This window comes from Heteronotia binoei, chromosome 5 (assembly GCF_032191835.1).
Source record: "Heteronotia binoei isolate CCM8104 ecotype False Entrance Well chromosome 5, APGP_CSIRO_Hbin_v1, whole genome shotgun sequence".
Lineage (NCBI taxonomy): Eukaryota > Metazoa > Chordata > Lepidosauria > Squamata > Gekkonidae > Heteronotia > Heteronotia binoei.
Window position 1 is genome coordinate 12,349,554 of NC_083227.1, and position 21,334 is coordinate 12,370,887.

At 47.3% G+C, this 21,334-nt stretch overlaps 1 protein-coding gene across 11 annotated transcripts in view; it reads right to left on the reverse strand.

Annotated features, from left to right (window-relative positions):
- Nucleotides 1-6,674: 6,674 nt before the first annotated feature.
- The window catches only part of LOC132571063 (zinc finger protein 883-like), a 661,721-nt gene continuing 647,061 nt past the window's right edge, over nucleotides 6,675-21,334 (reverse strand). For 6 of the 11 annotated variants that reach the window (XM_060237717.1, XM_060237714.1, XM_060237719.1 and 3 more), the window contains 2 exons: nucleotides 10,268-10,360; nucleotides 6,675-8,230 (listed from right to left, as the gene is read on the reverse strand). In XM_060237717.1, the coding sequence (XP_060093700.1) occupies nucleotides 6,675-8,230; nucleotides 10,268-10,360 (1,649 nt within the window). Of the gene's footprint in view, nucleotides 8,231-10,267; nucleotides 10,361-12,105; nucleotides 12,233-13,484; nucleotides 13,571-17,507; nucleotides 17,596-17,866; nucleotides 18,056-18,141; nucleotides 18,219-21,334 lie in introns of those variants that run through there. The other 5 variants (XM_060237709.1, XM_060237713.1, XM_060237710.1 and 2 more) reach the window with 5 other exon arrangements.

The following is a 21,334-nucleotide window of genomic DNA, read 5'->3' on the forward strand; positions in this document are numbered from 1 at the left end:
ATAATTCAAGCAGAATCCCCCACTAGACCAGGGGTGGCCAAACTGTGGCTCTTTCACACACATTGTGTGGCTCTTGAAGCCTCCACCACCCTGTCAGCCAGCTTGGAGAAGACATTTCTCTCTTTAAATTACTTCTCCAAGCCAAGCCAGCCAACAGCTTGGAGAATGTGTATACACACACACACAAATATATTTGCCACTGTGTGACACAGAGGGTTGGACTGGATGGGCCATTGGCCTGATCCAACATGGCTTCTCTTATGCTCTTATGTGACTCAGAGTGTTGGACTGGATGGGCCATTGGCCTGATCCAACAGGGCTTCTCTTATGCTCTTATGTGACTCAGAGTGTTGGACTGGATGGGCCACTGGCCTGATCCAACAGGGCTTCTCTTCTTATGTGACACAGAGTGTTGGACTGGAGGGGCCATTGGCCTGATCCAACAGGGCTTCTTTTATGTTCTTATGTGACACAGACTGTTGCTGAATGGGCCATTGGCCTGATCCAACAGGGCTTCTCTTATGTTCTTATGTGACACAGAGTGTTGGACTGGATGGGCCATTGGCCTGATCCAACAGGGCTTTTCTTATGTGACACAGAGTGTTGGACTGGATGGGCCACTGGCCTGATGCAACATGGCTTTTCTCATGTTCTTATGTGACACAGAGTGTTGGACTGGATGGGCCATTGGCCTGATCCAACATGGCTTCTCTTGTGTTCTTCTGTGACACAGAGTGTTGGACTGGATGGGCCATTGGCCTGATCCAACAGGGCTTCTCTTATGTTCTTCTGTGACACAGAGTGTTGGACTAGATGGGCCACTGGCCTGATCCAACATGGCTTTTCTTATGTTCTTATGTGACTCAGAGTGTTGGACTGGATGGGCCATGGGCCTGATCCAACATGGCATTTCTTATGTTCTTCTGTGACACAGAGTGTTGGACTGGATGGGCCATTGGCCTGATCCAACAGGGCTTCTTTTATGTTCTTATGTGACACAGAGTGTTGGATTGGATGGGCCACTGGCCTGATCCAACATGGCTTTTCTTATGTTCTTATGTGACACAGAGTGTTGGACTGGATGGGCCATTGGCCTGATCCAGCATGGCTTCTCTTATGTTCTTATGTGACACAGAGAGTTGGACTTGGATGGGCCATTGGCCTGATCCAACAGGGCTTCTCTTATGTGACACAGAGTGTTGGACTGAATGGGCCACTGTCCTGATCCAACATGGCTTTTCTTATGTTCTTATGTGACACAGAGTGTTGGACTGGATGGGCCAGTGGCCTGATCCAACAGGGCTTCTCTTCTTATGTGACACAGAGTGTTGGACTGGAGGGGCCATTGGCCTGATCCAACAGGGCTTCTCTTGTGTTCTTATGTGAAACAGAGTGTTGGACTGGATGGGCCATTGGCCTGATCCAACAGCGGTTCTCTTATGTTCTTCTGTGACACAGAGTGTTGGACTGGATGGGCCACTGGCCTGATCCAACATGGCTTTTCTTATGTTCTTATGTGACACAGAGTGTTGGACTGGAGGGGCCATTGGCCTGATCCAACATGCCTTCTCTTATGTTCTTCTGTGGCACAGAGTGTTGGACTGGATGGGCCACTGGCCTGATCCAACATGGCTTTTCTTATGTTCTTATGTGACACAGAGTGTTGGAATGGATGGACCATTGGCCTGATCCAACAGGGCTTCTCTTATGTTCTTATGTGACACACAGTGTTGGACTGGATGGGCCATTGGCCTGATCCAACAGGGCTTCTCTTATGTGACATAGAGTGTTGGATTGGATGGGCCACTGGCCTGATCCAACATGGCTTTTCTTATGTTCTTATGTGACACAGAGTGTTGGACTGGATGGGCCATTGGCCTTATCCAACATGGCTTCTCTTATGTTTTTTTTTTTTTTTTTTTTGAAAAAAAAGGCAGGTTTTATTGAACATTTCACAAATCCATTTACAAACAGTTCAAAAAACAAATCTGATCCCGCCGCATCCTCCCCTTCCACCCCCCACCCCCCACCCCCATCCCCAAGGAGCATCTAGGTAATATCTAATACACAAACATGTCATTGTCTTTTCTGTTTTCTAAAACTTCTGATTGCCGAATTGTGTTTGCTATCTTATCCGCCTTTAACAAAAGTTTTGCCTAAAGGGTCTAATCAGACTTTTTACTTGTGGCTTCCAATTTTGCCACAGTGTGACACAGAGTGTTGGACTGGATGGGCCATTGGCCTTATCCAACATGGCTTCTCTTATGTTCTTATGTGACACACAGTGTTGGACTGGATGGGCCACTGGCCTGATCCAACAGGGCTTCTCTTATGTTCTTACGTGACACACAGTGTTGGACTGGATGGGCCACTGGCCTGATCCAACATGGCTTCTCTTATGTGACACAGAGTGTTGGACTGGATGGGCCATTGGCCTGATCCAACAGGGCTTCTCTTATGTGACACACAGTGTTGGACTGGATGGGCCACTGGCCTGATCCAACATGGCTTCTCTTATGTGACACAGAGTGTTGGACTGGATGGGCCATTGGCCTGATCCAACATGGCTTCTCTTATGTTCTTATGAATGTATTAAAGTTGCTTTCATTCCACCTCTCCCTCCCTCCCCTCCATTTATTTATCTTCCCTCCTTCCTCTCTCAAACACGTTCATGTCTTGCGGCTCTCAGAATCTGCTGTAAATTCTCCTTGGCTCTTACGTTAACCAAGTTTGCCACCCCTGCGCAAGTGTTTAACTGAGCAAACTTCCTGAGAGACTTCTCTCTTCCAGTACAGTGAAATATTTGAGGCCAGACTGCTGACCTTGTGTCAGTAGAACAAACAGTGAACTTCTTGGAGAGAATGACTTTATTTAAAATAAAGAAGTCTCTTTGTATTGGGCAAGAATTTGAACAGGTGACCATGAATCATACATGCACAGAAAAATGCACACAATAAAAATCAGGTCTACTAAAAGCTCTCAAACTTAGCTAAATACATAGGCATGACAATTCTCTAAGATTTGGGCAAGTCAGGTTTTAAGTTGGTAGGGCAGAAGACTATGCACAATGGGAAGCCTAGACCACGTGATACACTCATAGAAAAGAAGGTATTTTCTGATAAGAACATAAGAGAAGCCCTGTTGGATCAGGCCAATGGCCCATCCAGTCCAACACTCTGTGTCACACTGTGGCAAAATTGGAAGCCACAAGTAAAAAGTCTGATTAGACCCTTTAGGCAAAACTTTTGTTAAAGGCGGATAAGATAGCAAACACAATTCGGCAATCAGAAGTTTTAGAAAACGGAAAAGACAATGACATGTTTGTGGAAAAATGGTATCATTTCTTTAAGTTTGTACAAGAACAACAAAATGTTTCATGTCAACTGCCAGAAAAATATATAGATTTTGTATTCTATTAAGTCTCTCTACATAATATTGTAAGCATAATGGGATGGCTAAAGTTATAGATATTGTAATAGTTGTATGTGTTGGATTCTTATTGTTATATTAATATTAATAAATTTATTTAAAATTGAAAAAAAAAAAGGCGACAGAGGAAGAGAAATAAAAGCTTTGAACTTGAGGATGTGATTGTCCTCCAAATAAAACAACTGGACCCCAAAACAATTCTGCAAAGCAGTAATTATACTACATGGACTAGAATCCATCTTGATAACTGCCATTAAATTCTCAAAGCAAAGTTATAAAACAAAAGACAGCAATTGTTTGTCATTCCAGAGTGATAGATCTCCTCAGGGCTTTTTGTCGAAAAAGCCCAGCAGGAACTCATTTGCATATTAGGCCACACCCTCTGACATTGCTTTGCACAGGGCTTTTTATGTAGATAAAGCTCAGTGGAGACTCATTTGCATATTAGGCCACATCCTCTGACACCAAGCCAGCCAGAACTGCGTTCCTGTGTACAATACTGTGTACAGTTCTAGTCACCGTACCTCAAAAAGGATATTCTAGCATTGGAAAAAGTCCAGAAAAGGGCAACTAAAATGATTGAAGGGTTGGAACATTTTCTCTATGAAGAAAGGTTAAAACGCTTGGGCCTCATTAGCTCAGAGAAACGTCGACTGCGGTGTGACATGATAGAGGTTTACAAGATAATGCATGGGATGGAGAAAGTAGAGAAAGAAGTCCTTTTCTCCCTTTCTCACAATACAAGAACTCGTGGGCATTCAATGAAATTGCTGAGCAGTCAGGTTAAAACAGATAAAAGGAAGTACTTCTTCACCCAAAGGGTGATTAACATGTGGAATTCACTGCCACAGGAGGTGGTGGCAGCTACAAGCATAGCCAGCTTCAAGAGGGGGTTAGATAAAAATATGGAGCAGAGGTCCATCAGTGGCTATCAGCCACAGTGTGTGTGTGTGTGTGTGTGTGTGTGTATGTATATATATATATATATATATATATATATATATATATATATATATATATATATATATATTTGGCCACTATGTGACACAGAGTGTTGGACTGGATGGGCCATTGGCCTGATCCAACATGGCTTCTCTTATGTTATTCTTATGTTCCTGCTCAAAAAAAGTCCTGGATGTCCTATTTCTTCAGTTATACTATGAACTGTCAAAGGTGATAGGCAGTTCTGAACTTTTGGTACTTTCCCTGCCTAGGGACCGAACCTTACAAGGGTTTTTAAACTACATAAAGCAATAAATACGATTAAATATGATTAAAAACATGAATATGTGACGTACTTTCTCTCCTTCACTGGGAAGAAAGGTGTGTCTTGCGATGGAACCTTTTCCCACACTGCAAGCATTTCTATGGTTTCTACCCTGTATGAATTCCAGGGATTTATATGGTTTCTCCACTGTGTGAATTTGCTGATGAACATGAAAGCGCAAGTGATGCTTTTCCCATATTCCAGGCATTATGCACAGTTTCTCCACTGTGTGGATTTTTTTTATGGCCATTAAGGTGTGAAACTTTTTCTACAGTCCAGATATGTATATGGTTTCACAGAATCAGAGCTGAAAGGGACCTCCAGGGTCATCTAGTCCACCTCCCTGCACAATGTAGGAAATTCAGAAGTACCTCCCCCTACACACACACCTAGTACTTCTTCACCCAAAAGGTGATTTACCCATGGAATTCACTGCCACAGGAGGCTGCAAGCATAGACAGCTGCAAGAGAGGATTGGATAAATATATGGAGCAGATGTCCATCAGCGGCTATTAGCCACAGCGTATTGTTTGAAGTCTCTGTGTGGGCCAGTGATGCTTTGTATTCTGGGTGCTTGGAGTGGGGGCAACAGTGGGAAGGCTTCTAGTGTCCTGGCCCCACTGATGGACCTCCTGATGGCGCCTGGGTTTTTTGGCCACTGTGTGACATAGAGTGTTGGACTGGATGGGCCATTGGTCTGATCCAACATGGCTTCTCTTATGTTCTTACAGCTTCAAGAGGGGACTGGATAAACATATGGAGCAGAGATCCATCAGTGGCTCTTAGCCACAAGGTATAGATGGAACTCTCTGTCTGGTGATGCTCTGTATTCTTGGTACTTGCGGGGGGGGGGCAACAGTGGGAGGGCCAGTTTGGTGTAGTGGTTAAGTGTGCGGACTCTTATCTGGGAGAACCGGGTTTGATTCCCCACTCCTCCACTTGCACCTGCTAGCATGGCCTTGGGTCCGCCATAGCTCTGGCAGAGGTTGTCCTTGAAAGGGCAGCTGCTGTGAGAGCCCTCTCCAGCCCCACCCACCTCACAGGGTGTCTGTTGTGGGGGAGGAAGGTAAAGGAGATTGTGAGCCGCTCTGAGACTCTTCGGAGTGAAGGGCGGGATATAAATCCAATATCTTCTTCTTCTTCTTCTTCTTCTAGTGTCCTGGCCCCACTAATAGACCTCCTGATGGCACCTGCTTTTTGGCAACTGTGTGACACAGACTGTTGGACTGGATGGGCCATTAGCCTGATCCAACATGGCTTCTCTTATGATCCTTGATCCTAGCCCAGAAGATGGAGCTGGGGTGTGGGGAGAAGAAAACTCTCCAGGATCTCTGGCAAAACTGGCCTGGAGAAAAAATGTTCATGTCCCCAAACTGGCAAACAGCATTTTCCTGTGCATATAAAAAGGGGCCATGAGAACTAAGCCCAGATGCAACTTTTTCTGCCCTCCTTCTCATGATCTGCCTAAGTTCCCAGAATCGAGCCTCTGTTTAAAAACCTCCAAAGAAGGCGAGCCCACCACCTCCCGAGGAAGCCTGTTCCACTGAGGAACCGCTCAAATGGTCAGGAAGTTCTTCCTAATGTTGAGCCAGAACATCTTCTGATTTAATTTCAACCCACTGGTTCTAGTCTGACCTTCCGAGACCACAGAAAACAATTGTGCACCATCCTCTATGTGACAGCCCTTCAAGTACTTGAAGATGGTGATCATATCATCTCTCAGTCATCTCCTCTTCAGGCTAAACTTACCCAGCTCCTTCAACCTTTCTCTTCCATGCGAATTTTCTGACAGACACAAATGTGTGAACTGCAACTAAAGCTTTATCCATGCTAGGCATTTCTATGGATTCTTCCCTGTGTGAATTTTCTAGTGGGAAGTAAGATGATTACTTCCCAGGTATTCATATTTCTTCTCCTATGGACTTCAGTGGGAAGTTAGGTGGGCGCTAGGACTGAAGCTTTTCCCACACTACAGGTATTAATATGCTTTCTCCCTCTTGTGAATTCTTTGATGGGAAGTAAGGTTTCCACTGTGAGTAAAACTTTTCCCACACTCGAGACATTTATATGGTTTCTCCCCTGTGTGAATTTTCTGATGCAAACTAAGAACGTCGCTCCGACTGAAGCTTTTCCCACACTCCAGGCATTGGTATGGTTTCTCCCCTGTGTGAATTCTTCTATGGGAAGTAAGACTGGAACCCTGGCTGAAGCCTTTCCCACACTCCAGACATTTGTACGGTTTTTCACCTGTGTGAATTCTTTGATGAGAGATGAGGTTATCTTTTCTTCCAAAACCGTTTCCACATTCAAGGCATTTATATGGTTTCTCCCCTATGTGTGTCCTTTGATGTGAAGTAAGGTGTGCACTTTGATTGAACCTTTTCCCACACTGCACGCATTCATATGGTTTCTCCCCAGAGTGAATTCTTCTATGGGAAATAAGAGTTGAGCTGTCAGCAAAGCTTTTCCCACACACCTGGCATTCATATGGTTTCTCCCCTGTGTGAATTCTTTGATGGGAAGTAAGACTGGAACTGTCAGTGTAGCTTTTCCCACAGTCCAGGCATTTATATGGTTTTTCCCCTGTGTGCGTTCTTTGGTGGGAAGTAAGGTATGCACTCTCTCTGAAGCTTTTCCCACAGTCCAGGCATTTATATGGTTTTTCCCCTGTGTGAGTTCTTTGATGGGAAGTAAGTTTTCCTTTCTCACTGAAGCTTTTCCCACACTCCAGGCATTCATATGGTTTCTCTCCTATGTGAATTCTTTGATGGGCGGTAAGGCTTCCACTGTGACTGAAGCTTGTTCCACACTCTACGCATTTATATGGTTTCTCCCCTGTGTGTACCCTTTGGTGAGAAGTAAGGCTTGCACTCTGCCTGAAGCTTTTCCCACATTCCTGGCATGTATATGGTTTCTCCCCTGTGTGAATTTTTTGATGAACACGAAGGTGTGAACTCTGACCAAAGCTTTTCCCGCACTCCAGGCATTGATATGGTCTCTCCCCTGTGTGAATTCTTTGATGGAAAGTCAGACTGGAACTCTGACTGAAGCTTTTCCCACACTCTAGGCATTGATATGGTTTCTCCCCTGTGTGAATTCGCTGATGGACACTAAAGTGTGAACTGCAACTGAAACTTTTCCCACATTCCATGCATTTATATGGTTTCTCCCTTATATTAATTCTTTCATGGGAAGTAAGGTACGGTCTCTGCCTGAAACTTTTCCCACCCTTCATGCACTTATATATTTTCTTTCTGCTACACATCCTTTGTGGAATATTAATAATTGATATTTCAGTGATATTTTCCCTGCTTGCAGTGCACTCATTCCTGCAGTCTCCTTGACGCATTTTTTGTCCTAGAGAACCATCCCCCTGTAAAATACTGGAGTTCATCTTTCCTTTAGGTAGGTGTTTCCCCTCTCCGTTCCTTGGTGCATCCAAATATTCAAACACCTCTTTCACATTTGAATATGTAGCCTCTTCTTCCATCAGTGGGTGTTCCGCTCCGTTCGCCGACTGCCACATGTCTCCTGCTAAAAGAAAGGGACACCTTGTGTGATAATATGACACTTTCCACAAATACCTGATTTTGAGCCCTGTAGCACCTAAAAACTAAGAAGCTGTTCGGGGTATAAGTTTTCAGAGCCAAGGCTTCCTCATATTTTATTTGGGATGGAAATGTCTCAGTCTTTTTATCCCAGCCAGAGGGTGAGAGGGGTGTTGCAGAAAAGGAACTTCAGGATGCAGAAGTACCATTGCACGTTGTAATTAGCTAGGTAAGAACAAAGGAGGAATGCTTAGGGGCAGAAAATTAACATCTGTGAGATAAGCAGGGCTTTTTTTATAGAAAAAGCCCAGCAGGATATATATGTACACACACACATATTGGCTACAGTGTGACACAGAGTGTTGGACTGGATGGGCCATTGGCCTGATCCAACATGGCTTCTCTTATGTGACACAGAGTGATGCACAGGATGGGCCACTGGCCTGATCCAACATGGCTTCTCTTATGTTCTTATGTGACACAGAGTGATGGACTGGATGAGCCATTGGCCTGATCCAACATGGCTTCTTATGTTCTTATATGACACAGAGTGTTGGACTGGATGGGCCATTGGCCTGATCCAACATGGCTTCTCTTATGTCCTTATGTGACACAGAGTAATGGACTGGATGGGCCATTGGCCTGATCCAACATGGCTTCTCTTATGTTCTTATGTGACACAGAGTGTTAGGCTGGATGGGCCATTGGCCTTATCCAACACGGCTTCTCTTATGTTCTTATGTGACACAGAGTGTTGGGCTGGTTGGGCCATTGGCCTGATCCAACATGGCTTCTCTTATGTTCTTATGTGACACAGAGTGATGGACTGGATAGGCCATTGGCCTGATCCAACAGGGCTTCTCTTATGTTCTTATGTGACACAGAGTGTTGGAATGGATGGGCCATTGGCCTGATCCAACACGGCTTCTCTTGTGTTCTTCTGTGACACAGAGTGTTGGGTTGGATGGGCCCATGGCCTGATCCAACATGGCTTCTCTTATGTTCTTATGTGACACAGAGTGTTGGGCTGGTTGGGCCATTGGCCTGATCCAACATGGCTTCTCTTATGTTCTTATGTGACACAGAGTGTTGGACTTGGTGGCCCATTGGCCTGATCCAACATGGCTTCTCTTATGTTCTTAGGAACATTTGTATATTTGGCCACACCCCCTGACATTATCACTGTTTCACACAGGGCTTTTCTGGTAGAAAAAGCCCATCAGGAACTCATTTGCATATTAAACCACCCGCCCTTACTCCAAGCCAGCCAGAACTGCGTTCCTGTGTGTTCCTGCTAATAAAAAAAAGCCCTGGAGATAAGAATCTATGTCCCTGTTTAGCCCTGGAAGAGGGGAGTGGTTTCCATGATTCTGTATTTGTAAATGAACTGAAGTTCAGCAATCGTGTATTTTAATTTCTCCTTGAGTTACTCTTAGGTCCATGTATTCTGTTGTGGAGGGACTGACCTGTTTATTAGGGTTTGTAGAATCTTTCGGGCTCAAGTGCCGTGTTCTACTGGAGAAAGTTTTTCTTCCAGACGCTTCGTTCTCGGCTACGGAGAACATCCTCAGAGGTTCTCCGTAGCCGAGAAAGAAACGTCTGGAAGAAAAACTTTCTCCAGTAGAACATGGCACTTGAGCCTGAAAGATTCTACAAACCCTAATGATGTTACCAGCTGTGAAAACCTGAAATCTTTGATAACTGACCTGTTTGCCCAACGAACAAAGCGGAAGGGCACTGCTGCAATGTGATACTTTCTATAACACGGGTGGCCGACGGTAGCTCTCCGGATGTTTTTTGCCTACAACTCCCATCAGCCCCAGCCAGCACGGCGGATGACAGAGTGTTCGACTTGGTGGGCCATTGGCTCTATAGGGACAGGGTTTGTTGCAGGCCCTAGGCTCCATTTCCATGTTAGAAAAACCAAACTGTTAGGATGAACAAGGCTCGGGAAACGCACCAATCATTCTAAGGTAGCCCAGGCAACAGATATTGGTTTCAAGACAGATATCTAAGCCCCTACCTGCCAATCCCTTCTCTTCCTCAGAGCCCAGGAGACACAGCCCTTCCTCTTCTTCCAGCTGGGATATGAGGTCAGGTTTGGCAATCAGAAGTCCTGTTTATTAGGGGAAAAACCTACAAAATTAGACCTCTTCTGTGTGCCCATAAATGTTAACAATTCAGCCAGATTGACTGTCCCTCCAGAAGCACACAACAGGCAAGGAATAGTGGCGAGAAGCAATATGAGATTCAAGACTCACTCCTCTTTCGTTATCCTTTGTAGGGACATGTCTATGTGGCCATGCACACAACTCTGGGCCTCTTGGGACACCTCAGCCTCTGTCTGCACAGACTGCAGATGACTGCAGCATTTCCCCACAAAGCAATGGGACATGTCTTTTAAAAAGGATTGAAAAAGGCAAGATAGAAAGGAGAATTTTAAAGGCAACTGGCACCCGAAACAATTTTTAAAAAGTCTATTCATGGGATTCCGAATTAAGCCATTACAAAACTCTCTAATGATTAAGATGCCCAATTATGTCTCCCTCGTGGCCAGTCCTTCATGAGAGAGTTGTGAGGTTGTGTGCAGCCCCCGAAGAACATGAGAAAAGGAACACACAAAGTAGGAGTCAAGTGGCACCTTTAAGACCAACCACGTTTTATTCGGGACGTCGGCTTTTGTGTGTGCGTGCACACTCCTTCGGACGAGGAATGAGGTACAGTGAGCAGAGCTGCATACAGCTGGCAGGCCGTGGTTTAAAATGCAAAAAGGGTTCCAATTTCAAATCCAATGACAGAATAGTGAAATTAACAAATTGAGCAAACCTCTGGTCTGGGTAGCACGACCGTGAGAAACCAATAAAACAAGAACTTGTCAAAATGTGTGAATGTCTGCAGACATTACTGGTTTCTCACGCTCATGCTACCCAGATCAAGCGAGGAGCAGACTGCCTCACCATCTCCAGACCAGGCCTCCCTTGGCCCCCCTTCCGATGCCCTCCCAGGGGATTCAGACCCAGAAGTGCCAGGCAGGGGCTCCCTCTCTGCAAGGAGAGCACAGGACCCTCCCCACATCAGAGGGAGGAGAGCGGAGGGAGGCAGAGACCAGCCATTGGAAGGGACCAGGGCAGACAGCCTGGCCTAAGGTTGCCCAGTCCAATTCAAGAAATATCTGGGGACTTTGGGGGTGGAGCCAGGAGACATTGGGGGCGGAGCCAGGAACAAGGGTGTGACAAGCATCATTGAACTCCAAGGGAGTTCTGGCCATCACATTTAAAGGGACAGCACACCTTCTTAAATGCCTTCCTTCCATAGGAAATAATGAAGGATAGGGGCACCTTCTTTTGGGGCTCATAGAATTGGACCCCCTGCTCCAATCGTTTTGAAACTTGGGGGGTACTTTGGAGAGAGGCACTAAATACTATACTGGAAATTTTGTGCCTCTACCTCAAAAAAACAGCTCCCCCAGGGCCCCTGAAACCGCCAGATCAATTCCCCATTATACCCTATGAGAATCGATCTCCACATAGGGAATAATGAAGTGCTCAGCAGGCGTTCTCCCCCCGCCCCACCCCGTGGTTTCTGGCGACTCTGAAGTGAGGGATTGGCCACTCTACTCATGAGTTGCAGCCAACTTCTTCCAAGTAACACAGACACACCATCCCAAGAGGAAGCCTTTCCAATCGGAGACTGGAGCCTCTGGAGAGAAAAAGTCACACGGTGGCGGGAAGGAGCCTGGGAAAGCGGAAGAACCCCCCACTCGGACCTGGGGATGGGCAAGCCTAGCCTGGCCACACCCTTCCTCCTGAAGGGCTTCTTTATTGTCACTCCTCACTGCAAGAAGGAGCAAAGGATCCTCACCCAGAGAGGCCACATTCCCATAATTCTCCAGCATGACTTCCTTGTACAGAGCTCTCTGGGCTGGGCGCAACAGGGTCCACTCTTCTGGGGTGAAATCCACGGACACCTCTTCGAAGGACACCCCAGCCTGCAAGAAGGAGAAGAAAGACTTTCTTTATACCACTAGAAATCTGGAGAGAGTCAGTTCATAGTGGAATGAAGGGCAGCATGAACGGGTGGTGAGAAGAGCTCCATGGGGACATCTCCTCCCTCCGGCCCTCCTTGGGAGCATCTTGGAAGCAGAGGGGCTGTCCTCAGTTGCAGTGGGCTAGCAGCCTTGTGGGGAAGAGGCCGGAGATTTCCATGATATGACAAAGGACTAAACAGGTTTCCATGGAAAATTCAGTATCATTATGGAGGCGTTCGGAGTTGGACCAAATAAAAAATAATGTTCTAAATCAGGGGTGGCCAACGGTAGCTCTCCAGATGTTTGTTTGCCTACAACTCATCAGCCCCCAGTCAGCATGGCCGATGGCTGGGGCTGATGGGAGTTGTACGCAAAAAACATCTGGAGAGCTACCGTTGAACGATACTGAATTTTCCATGGAAACCTCTTTAGTCCTTTATCATATCACGGAAATCTCTGGCCTCTTCCCCACAAGGCTGCTAGCCCACTGTGACTGAGGGCAGCCCCTCTGCTTCCAAGATGCTCCCAAGGAGGGCCACATATATTGGCCACAGAGTGTTGGACTGGATGGGCCATTGGCCTGATCCAACGTGGCTTCTCATGTTCTTATGTTGGCCACTCCTGTTCTAAATTGTTGTGTTTCTCAGCAAAAACCATCCTAGGTAATGGTCTTCCTGCCTTCCCAGTGGGGGACGCTATAATTAATGGGAAGGAGGCCAATTCCCCTGTTAGAACAGAGAAGAAGGCATCTTCACCATCTTCCCCATGTCTCCTAGGGTTGCCGCTCCCCAGATGGGGAGAGAGGTCACTTGTAGGATAAAGACAGCACAACCGAAGTTATAGTGACCAAATAACAAAGAATGGCCTTGAGCCTTTTGGAGTTTAGTGCCGTTTTGGAATCTTGCTGGAGACTTTCTGTCCCATTTGTCCATTGGGAATTCTATGTGCAGTCTTTGGACGCACTGAAAAAGAATCTCCTGGCTCCACCCCCAAAGTCTCCTGGCTCCACCCCCAAAGTCTCCTGGCTCCACCCCCAAAGTCTCCTGGCTCCACCTGCAATGTCTCCTGGCTGCACCCCAATGTCTCCTGGCTCCACCTGCAATGTCTCCTGGCTCCACCCCCAAAGTCTCCTGGCTCCACCCGCAATGTCTCCAGATATTTCTTGAATTGGACTTGGCAACCTGAACGTCTCCCCAGTGATTCCCCTCCATACCTGAGGTGGCTGCATGGCGGCTCTTCTCCCTTCAGCAGACAGAGGAGACGGTGGAGGAGGCATCCAGAGTGTCCTTCCACTCCGGCCTGGGAAGGAGAGAGAAAGAGGGTGGGAAACCTGTTTTGCTCCACACACATTTTCTGTGCCAGTCCTTGGAGTGAAACTCTCCAGCTTGCACTGAGGGCACAATTCAAGATCTTGGATTTGATCTAACAAGGCTCAGGAGAGTTTGGCCCCACATCTGTTTGGGGATGTTTAGCCTGGAGAGGAGGCGGCTGAGAGGTGATTGGGTCACCACCTTCAAGGACTTGAAGGGCTGTCATCTAGAGGATGAGATGGAATTGTTTTCTATGGCCCCAGAAGGTAGGACCAGAACCAATGGGTTGAAATTAAATCAAAAGAGTTTCCGACTCAACATTAGGAAGAACTTCCTGACCGTTAGAGCGGTTCCTCAGTGGAACAGGCTTCCTCAGGAGGTGGTGGGCTCTCCTTCCTTGGAGGTTTTTAAATGGCCATCTGACAGCAATGAAGATCCTGTGAATTTAGGGGAAGTGTTTGTGAGTTTCCTGCATTGTGCAGGGGGTTGGACTAGATGACCATAGAGGTCCCGTCCAATTCTATGCTTCTATGACCTCTCCCCTCAACCGGCCATTCTATATTGTAGGGGTGGTCCCACCTTCCTTATTCACCCATCCCCCTCCTCCCCTGGAAATGCGTCCTCACAACCTCTTTGAACCCATTCCGGGGAGAAGAGTCCCTTTCCCTGCTAGAAGCCACACCCCTTCCTCCTCCCCTCTGAGGGAAGTCCTCCTGCCTGCCCCCCCTCCTTTTGGGAGAATGTGTGGGGGGAAAGGTAGAAAAGCCCTAACAGGATAGGATGGAGTGCCTTACTGGAGGCGGCAGGTGAGAGATGCCAGCTTGGAATTCATTCCTCCCTGCACACAGAAAACTAGCTCTGCAGGGAAAGGAGCTTTTGCACTCTCAGCCTGCACTGGCCATGATGCTTTTCTATAGCAGGGAGATTTCAGTTGAGGGAAGCGGCCCAAAAAGTGATCTTCCACCTGCAGTCTCAAGGGAACCTACCTTAAATCCTTGCCTGGACAAAGCAGAAGAAAAGAGCACAAAACAATCTTTTCTGCTCCATCAGAAAAGGGCAACTAGAATGATTACAGGTTTGGAACACTTTCCCTATGAAGAAAGGTTAAAACGCTTGGGGCTCTTTAGCTTGGAGAAACGTCAACTGCAGGGTGACATGATCGAGGTTTACAAGATTATGCATGGGATCGAGAAAGTAGAGAAAGAATAATAATATCAATATTTACTAACTGTTATAGTGGATGGATGGATGGTGGATGGTAGATGATAGGAGAGATAGATAGATAGATAGATAGATAGATAGACAGACAGACAGACAGACAGACAGACAGACAGACAGACAGACAGACAGACAGACAGATAGATAGATAGATAGATAGATAGATAGATAGATAGATAGATAGATGATAGGTAGATAGATAGATGATAGGTAGATGATAGATGATTGATAGAGGATCAATAGAGATGATAGGTAGATGATAGATAGATGATTGCTAGATGATTGCTAGATAGACAGACAGACAGACAGACAGACAGACAGCTAGATAGATAGATAGATAGATAGATAGATAGATAGATAGATAGATAGATAGATAGATAGATAGATAGATAGATAGATAGATAGATAGATAGATAGATAGATAGAGCAACTTTAACTTTAAATGCATTATCCAAGCCGCTGACTGACTTTGCTTGGAGAAGTGCTTTAAAGAGACAAATGCCTTCACCAAGCCAGCCGATGGGGCCTTTGAGAGCCAAACAATATGTGTGAAAGAGCCACATGCAGCTCTTGAGTCGCAGTTCAGCCACCTTTGAGGCACACCATCTCAGGCTCATTCACTTGCTCCTCTTCTAAAACTGTATATCCCATTAAATGCTAACAATGCACTTCGGTTCTCTGCATAGGACAACAGGACAAACCCTACACCAGAGGATAAATGGAAACCGATTTTGCACTCAGCTTACCCCACTCTCCCGTTCTCCTTCTCTGCGCGGCATCAGTCTGATTCCCCACTATCTGTGCCGGAGTTACAGGAAGTGTCGCGACTTTCGCGCAGCAAACGGAAACTGGTGTTTAGCGGTTTACGTTTGCTGCGCGAAAGCCGCGAGGCTTCCTGTAGATCTGACGCAGATAGTGGGGAATCCGACAGACGCCGCGCAGAAAAATCAAACAGGAGAGCGGGGTAAGCTGAGTGCGAAATCGGTCAGACACAAATCTGACATTGAGAATAACAAAACTGAGAAACTTGTAGGAAAACATTTCAACCTCTCAGGACAATCGGTGGGGGACCTCAAAGTGGCTGTTTTATTGCAAAGAGACTGGAATGGGAGATTGCTGAATTACAAGTGATTACAATACTCAGAACAATGGAACCCCCAGGACTTAACAGAGATACCAACTTCTTATCTCACTAGTACTACACGTGCTAAGTCACTCAGTTTTCACTTATACCCAGAAATCAAACTTTTTTGGTCTTAAAGGTACCACTGGACACATCTGTTTCACACCTGTTGTTAACTTCTTTATTATCTGTATGCTAACTTGTCACTATTTACACGTCTTACCTTACCTAATGTGTTATTCCAATCATAGCTGTATTTATTGCTCAGTTACTTAGACTCTAATTAGCTCTTCCTGGTGACCATTCCCCCACCACTCACTGTGATATTTGAGGAAATATGAACGAATCCAGGAAATCTGAGGACATGAATCTGAAAGACTATGTCTCTCAGTTCTCTTTTATACCCAGAAACGAACTTTGTCTTGAAGGTACCATGGGACTCAAACACAGTTCTCACACCTGTTTGTTCATTTGGAGTTGCATACTAATATTACAGCCATTCACGGATCTTATTAGCTGCCTTAATCCAATCGCAGTTATAATTACCCAGTACTCTGATTCCTCCTGACAACGAACCCCCCACCCCTCTATATGTAATGGCTGAGGAAATTCTGTTTTACTGTACCTGAGGAAGAGCGCTTGCACACAGAAAGCTTATTCCGTGAATAAAACTTTTTTGGTCTTAAAGCTGTCGCCGGACTAAAGTTTGTGCAAACCAGCACAGGCACCCCACCTGAACCTGTGGTTATACTGATACGCTAGTCAACTTTCAAAGTAAAAAAAAAAACCCACCAAAACTGACACCCACTCCCCATACCCCGGGAAGGAAAAACAGCGGCCAGTAGGGCGGCAGAATTTGAAATGCTGCCTATTCTGCCTCAGTTCCAAAATTCAATTTTACCCCAAAGTAGCTTTGGCCGATGGTATTCCAGGTAGTAATGTATGGTTGTGAGAGCTGGACCTTAAGGAAGGCCGAGCGCAGAAGAATAGATGCTTTTGAGCTGTGGTGCTGGAGAAGACTCTTGAGAGTCCCTTGGAATGCAAGAAGATCAGTCAGTCAGTCCTAAGAGGGAAATCAACCCAGACTGTTCCCTGGAAGGTCAGATGCTGCAGCTGAAGCTCAAATACTTTGGCCACCGAATGAGAAGGGAGCACTCCCTGGAGAAGACCCTGGCGCTGGGAAAGGCAGAAGGCCAAAGAAGAAGGGGATGGCAAAAGATGAGTGCAGAAGAATAGATGCTTTTGAGCTGTGGTGCTGGAGAAGACTCTTGAGAGTCCCTTGGACTGTAAGAAGATCCAATCAGTCAGTCCTAAGGGAAATCAACCCAGACTGTTCCCTGGAAGGTCAGAAGCTGAAGCTGAAGCTCAAATACTTTGGTCACCCAATGAGAAGGGAGCACTCCCTGGAGAAGATCCTGATGCTGGGAGACAGAAGGCAAAAGAAGAAGGGGGCGGCAAAAGATGAGATGGCTGGACAGCATTACTGATGTAACAAACACGAATTTGAGCAGGCTTCGGAGGATGGTGGAAGACAGGAGGGCCTGGCGTGACTTTGTCCAGGGGGTCGCAAAGAGTCGGACTCGACTATGCGACCGAACAACAACGACAAAGCTTTGGGCAAGATGGCAGAAGAACCAGGGAAACTCCGGCAGGGGTCCAAGCTCTACATGGCGCTGTGTGAAAACAGAAAACACGAATCGCCCAAATTATGATGCTGAGGAGCAGGAAGCTCCCCCCACCCACCCACAATCCCCCTTTGCACTCTTCAGATTCTCTTTCCTGTGGGTCTTCTGAGAGTCCACTTACCCTGTGCCCCACTAACCCCTTTCCCCAGCTCTCTCAGCCTTTCCTTCATCCCCTCTGCCCCCCACCATCTTCCCCTCAGCCCTCCCCCCCAACCTTGATCTACTCCCTCCGTCTCCTTCCCCCCACTCCTTCCAAAACGTGCCTCTGGAAGGCGCTTGAACTTCATCCCAAAAGATGCGGATCCTACAGCAGCCCTGTGCGCACAAAGGATCCTGCACAAAGGGGACAAGCGGCTCTCAGTGGGGCAGGAGCGGGTGGGGGCGGGGAGAGGAAGAACCAAAGGAAACCAAGGAACTGAGTCGGGGGGCGGCTGTTCTCCTTCCACCCTGCTGCTTTCGCCTCCTGTCTTTCTTGCATTGCAACCCCCACCCCCAACCCATATCCAGCCCCACAACCAGCCTCTTGGAGCTCACCAGGTTGCCTCCGATCTGTTAATGCAGAAGACCCGAGAGTCTCATCGGCGCTTTCTTGCAAGGGGCGGAGGAGGAAATGGCTTCTCTCCCCCACCACTCCACCCCGCCATGTGCCTCTCTAGAACGGCATCTTTCTCTCCCTTTAACCCCTTAATCCTTCCTTCTGGCCCAGGATTATAGCAATAGAGTCACAGACAGACACGCTCACGTTGAGTCTTGCAATTCACTCTAAGGGTTAGGAGGAGAAAGTTCCCAATTCCTAAAGCAGCAGTCCAGAAGGTGGGAATGCAAGTTATGTTTGTCACAACCTTGCTCCTGGCTCCACCCCCAATGTCTCCTGGCTCCACCCCAAAGTCTCCTGGCTCCACCCCAAAGTCTCCTGGCTCCACCCCCAAAATCTCCTGGCTCCATCCCAATGTCTCCCGGCTCCACCCCCCAAAGTCCCCTGGCTCCACCCCCGAAGTCTCCTGGCTCCACCCCAATGTCTCCTGGCTCCACCCCCAAAGTCTCCTGGCTCCACCCCCAAAATCTCCTGGCTCCATCCCAATGTCTCCCGGCTCCACCCCCCAAAGTCCCCTGGCTCCACCCCCGAAGTCTCCTGGCTCCACCCCGATGTCTCCTGGCTCCACCCCCAAAGTCTCCTGGCTCCACCCCAATGTCTCCTGGCTCCACCCCCAAAGTCTCCTGGCTCCACCCCCAAGGTCCCCAGATATTTCTTGAATTGGACTTGGCAACCCTAATTCTGCACGAGCCCAGGCAGTATCAGCTAGTATCCTAATGCCCCTGTATAAATCGATGGTGCGGTCTCATTTGGAGTACTGTGTGCAGTTCTGGTCGCCGCACCTCAAAAAGGATATTATAGCATTGGAGAAAGTCCAGAAAAGGGCAACTAGAATGATTAAAGGGCTGGAGCACTTTCCCTATGAAGAAAGGTTGAAACGCTTAGGGCTCTTTAGCTTGGAGAAACGTCGACTGCGGGGTGACATGATAGAGGTTTACAAGATAGTGCATGGGATGGAGAAAGTAGAGAAAGAAGTCCTTTTCTCCCTTTCTCACAATACAAGAACTCGTTGGCATTCGATGAAATTGCTGAGCAGACAGGTTAAAACGGATAAAAGGAAGTACTTCTTCACCCAAAGGGTGATTAACATGTGGAATTCACTGCCACAGGAGATGGTGGTGGCCACAAGCATAGCCACCTTCAAGAGGGGTTTAGATAAAAATATGGAGCAGAGGTCCATCAGTGGCTATTAGCCACTGTGTGTGTGCGTGTATAAAATTTTTTGCCACTGTGTGACACAGAGTGTTGGACTCGATGGACCATTGGCCTGATCCAACATGGCTTCTCTTATGTTCTTATCTTTGCTGCCCCCCCCCCCCCCTGCATCTCCTTAGCCTCCCTCTCCTTCCTCAAAAGGCAACCTTGGTCCTCCCTCTCTCTCTGCCCCATTCCAGAGGTCTGCCCCTCCTTGCTGAATTCAGCAGCAGTAAAGAAACACAAGGCTTCCCCCTCCCACACCAGGTCCCACTCAAGAAATATCTGGGAACTTTGAGGGTGGAGCCAGGAGACTTTGGGGGTGGAGCCAGGAGCAAGGGTGTGGCAAGCACAAGAGTTCTGGCCATCACATTTAAAGGGGACCACACAGTAAAGCTGCAGTACTGCAGCTGGAGCCCTCTGCTCACAACCGATCCCAGCGGAAGCTGGTTCAGGTAGCCGGTTCCAGGTTGACTCAGCCTTCCATCCTTCTGAGGTCAGTAAAATGTGTCCCCAGCTTGCTGGGGGGAAAGAAATCAGAGAAGGGGAGGGTGGAGGGAAGGAAGGCATTTTAAAAGTTGTGAGGTCCCTTTAATTGTGATGGACCGAACTCTCTTTGGAGTTCAATTGTGCTTGTCACACCCTTCCTCCTAGCTCCACCCCAAAGTCTCCTGGCTCGACCCCAAAGTCCCCAGATATTTCTGGAATTGGACTTGGCAACCCTACACATGGGGGAGAAGCAGTCTGTAAAATAGGAGGGTCTAAAGCAGAGGTGTCAAAAATATGGCCTATGAGCCAGAACCAATGCAGCCGTGGTCAGGGCTCTTATTTGCCCCATGAGGAACTGATACTGTTCTCATCCCATGAAGAAGAGATGGGGTTTATACTTCAGTTCAGATCTTTATCGGCATAAGAAGAACTTCCTGACTGTTAGAGCAATTCCTCGGTGCAACAGGCTTCCTCAGGAGGTGGTGGGCTCTCCTTCCTTGGAGGTTTTTCAACAGAGGCTAGACGGCCATCTGACTGCAATGAAGATCCTGTGAATTTAGGGGGAAGTGTTTGCGAGTTTCCTGCATTGTGCAGGGGGTTGGACTAGATGACCCTGGAGGTCCCTTCCAACTCTAGGATTCTATGAAATTGGGCTCTCCTTCTTTGGAGGTTGTTCAACAGAGGCTAGATGGCCCATCTGACAGCAATGAAGATCCTGTGGATTTAGGGGGAGGTGTTTGTGAGTTTCCTGCATTGTGCAGGGGGTTGGACTAGATGACCCTAGAGGTCATACAGTAAGAGCAATACATAAACAATCAATAAAAATAGCAGCCAATAATACTTATCGGGAGTAGACACCCAGCAATTAAAATATAGTAGTATGCCTAGACTTAATTTTATTTTACCCCAGCCTTCTCCATTGAAAAAGTGGCCCCTGTGGTGCAGAGTGGTAAAGCAGCAGTACTGCAGTGCTGTGGTCTGAACTCTCTGCTCCCAACCTGAGTTCGATTCCGGCAGAAGCTGGATTTCAGGTAGGCAGCCCAAGGTTGACTCAGCGTTCCATCCTTCCGAGGTCGGTAAAATGAGTACCCAGCTTGCTGGGGGGGGGGAGCTAAAAGACTGGGGAAGGCAATGGCAAACCATCCCGTAAAAAAAGTCTGCCGTGAAAACGTCGTGAAAACAACATCACCCCAGAGTCGGAAACGACTGGTGCTTGCACAGGGGACCTTTCCTTTCCTTTCTCTACCGAAAGGAGTCTCAGAGCAGCCCACAATCTCTCCTTTCCCTTCCCCTCCCCACAGCAGACACCCTGTGAGGTAGGTGAGGGTGAGAGAGCTCTCACAGAAACTGCTCTTGAGCACAACAGCCGTGAGAGAATTTGTGGCTGACCCAAGGCCATTCCAGCAGGTGCAAGTGGAAGAGTGGAGAATCAAGCCAAGTTCTCACAGA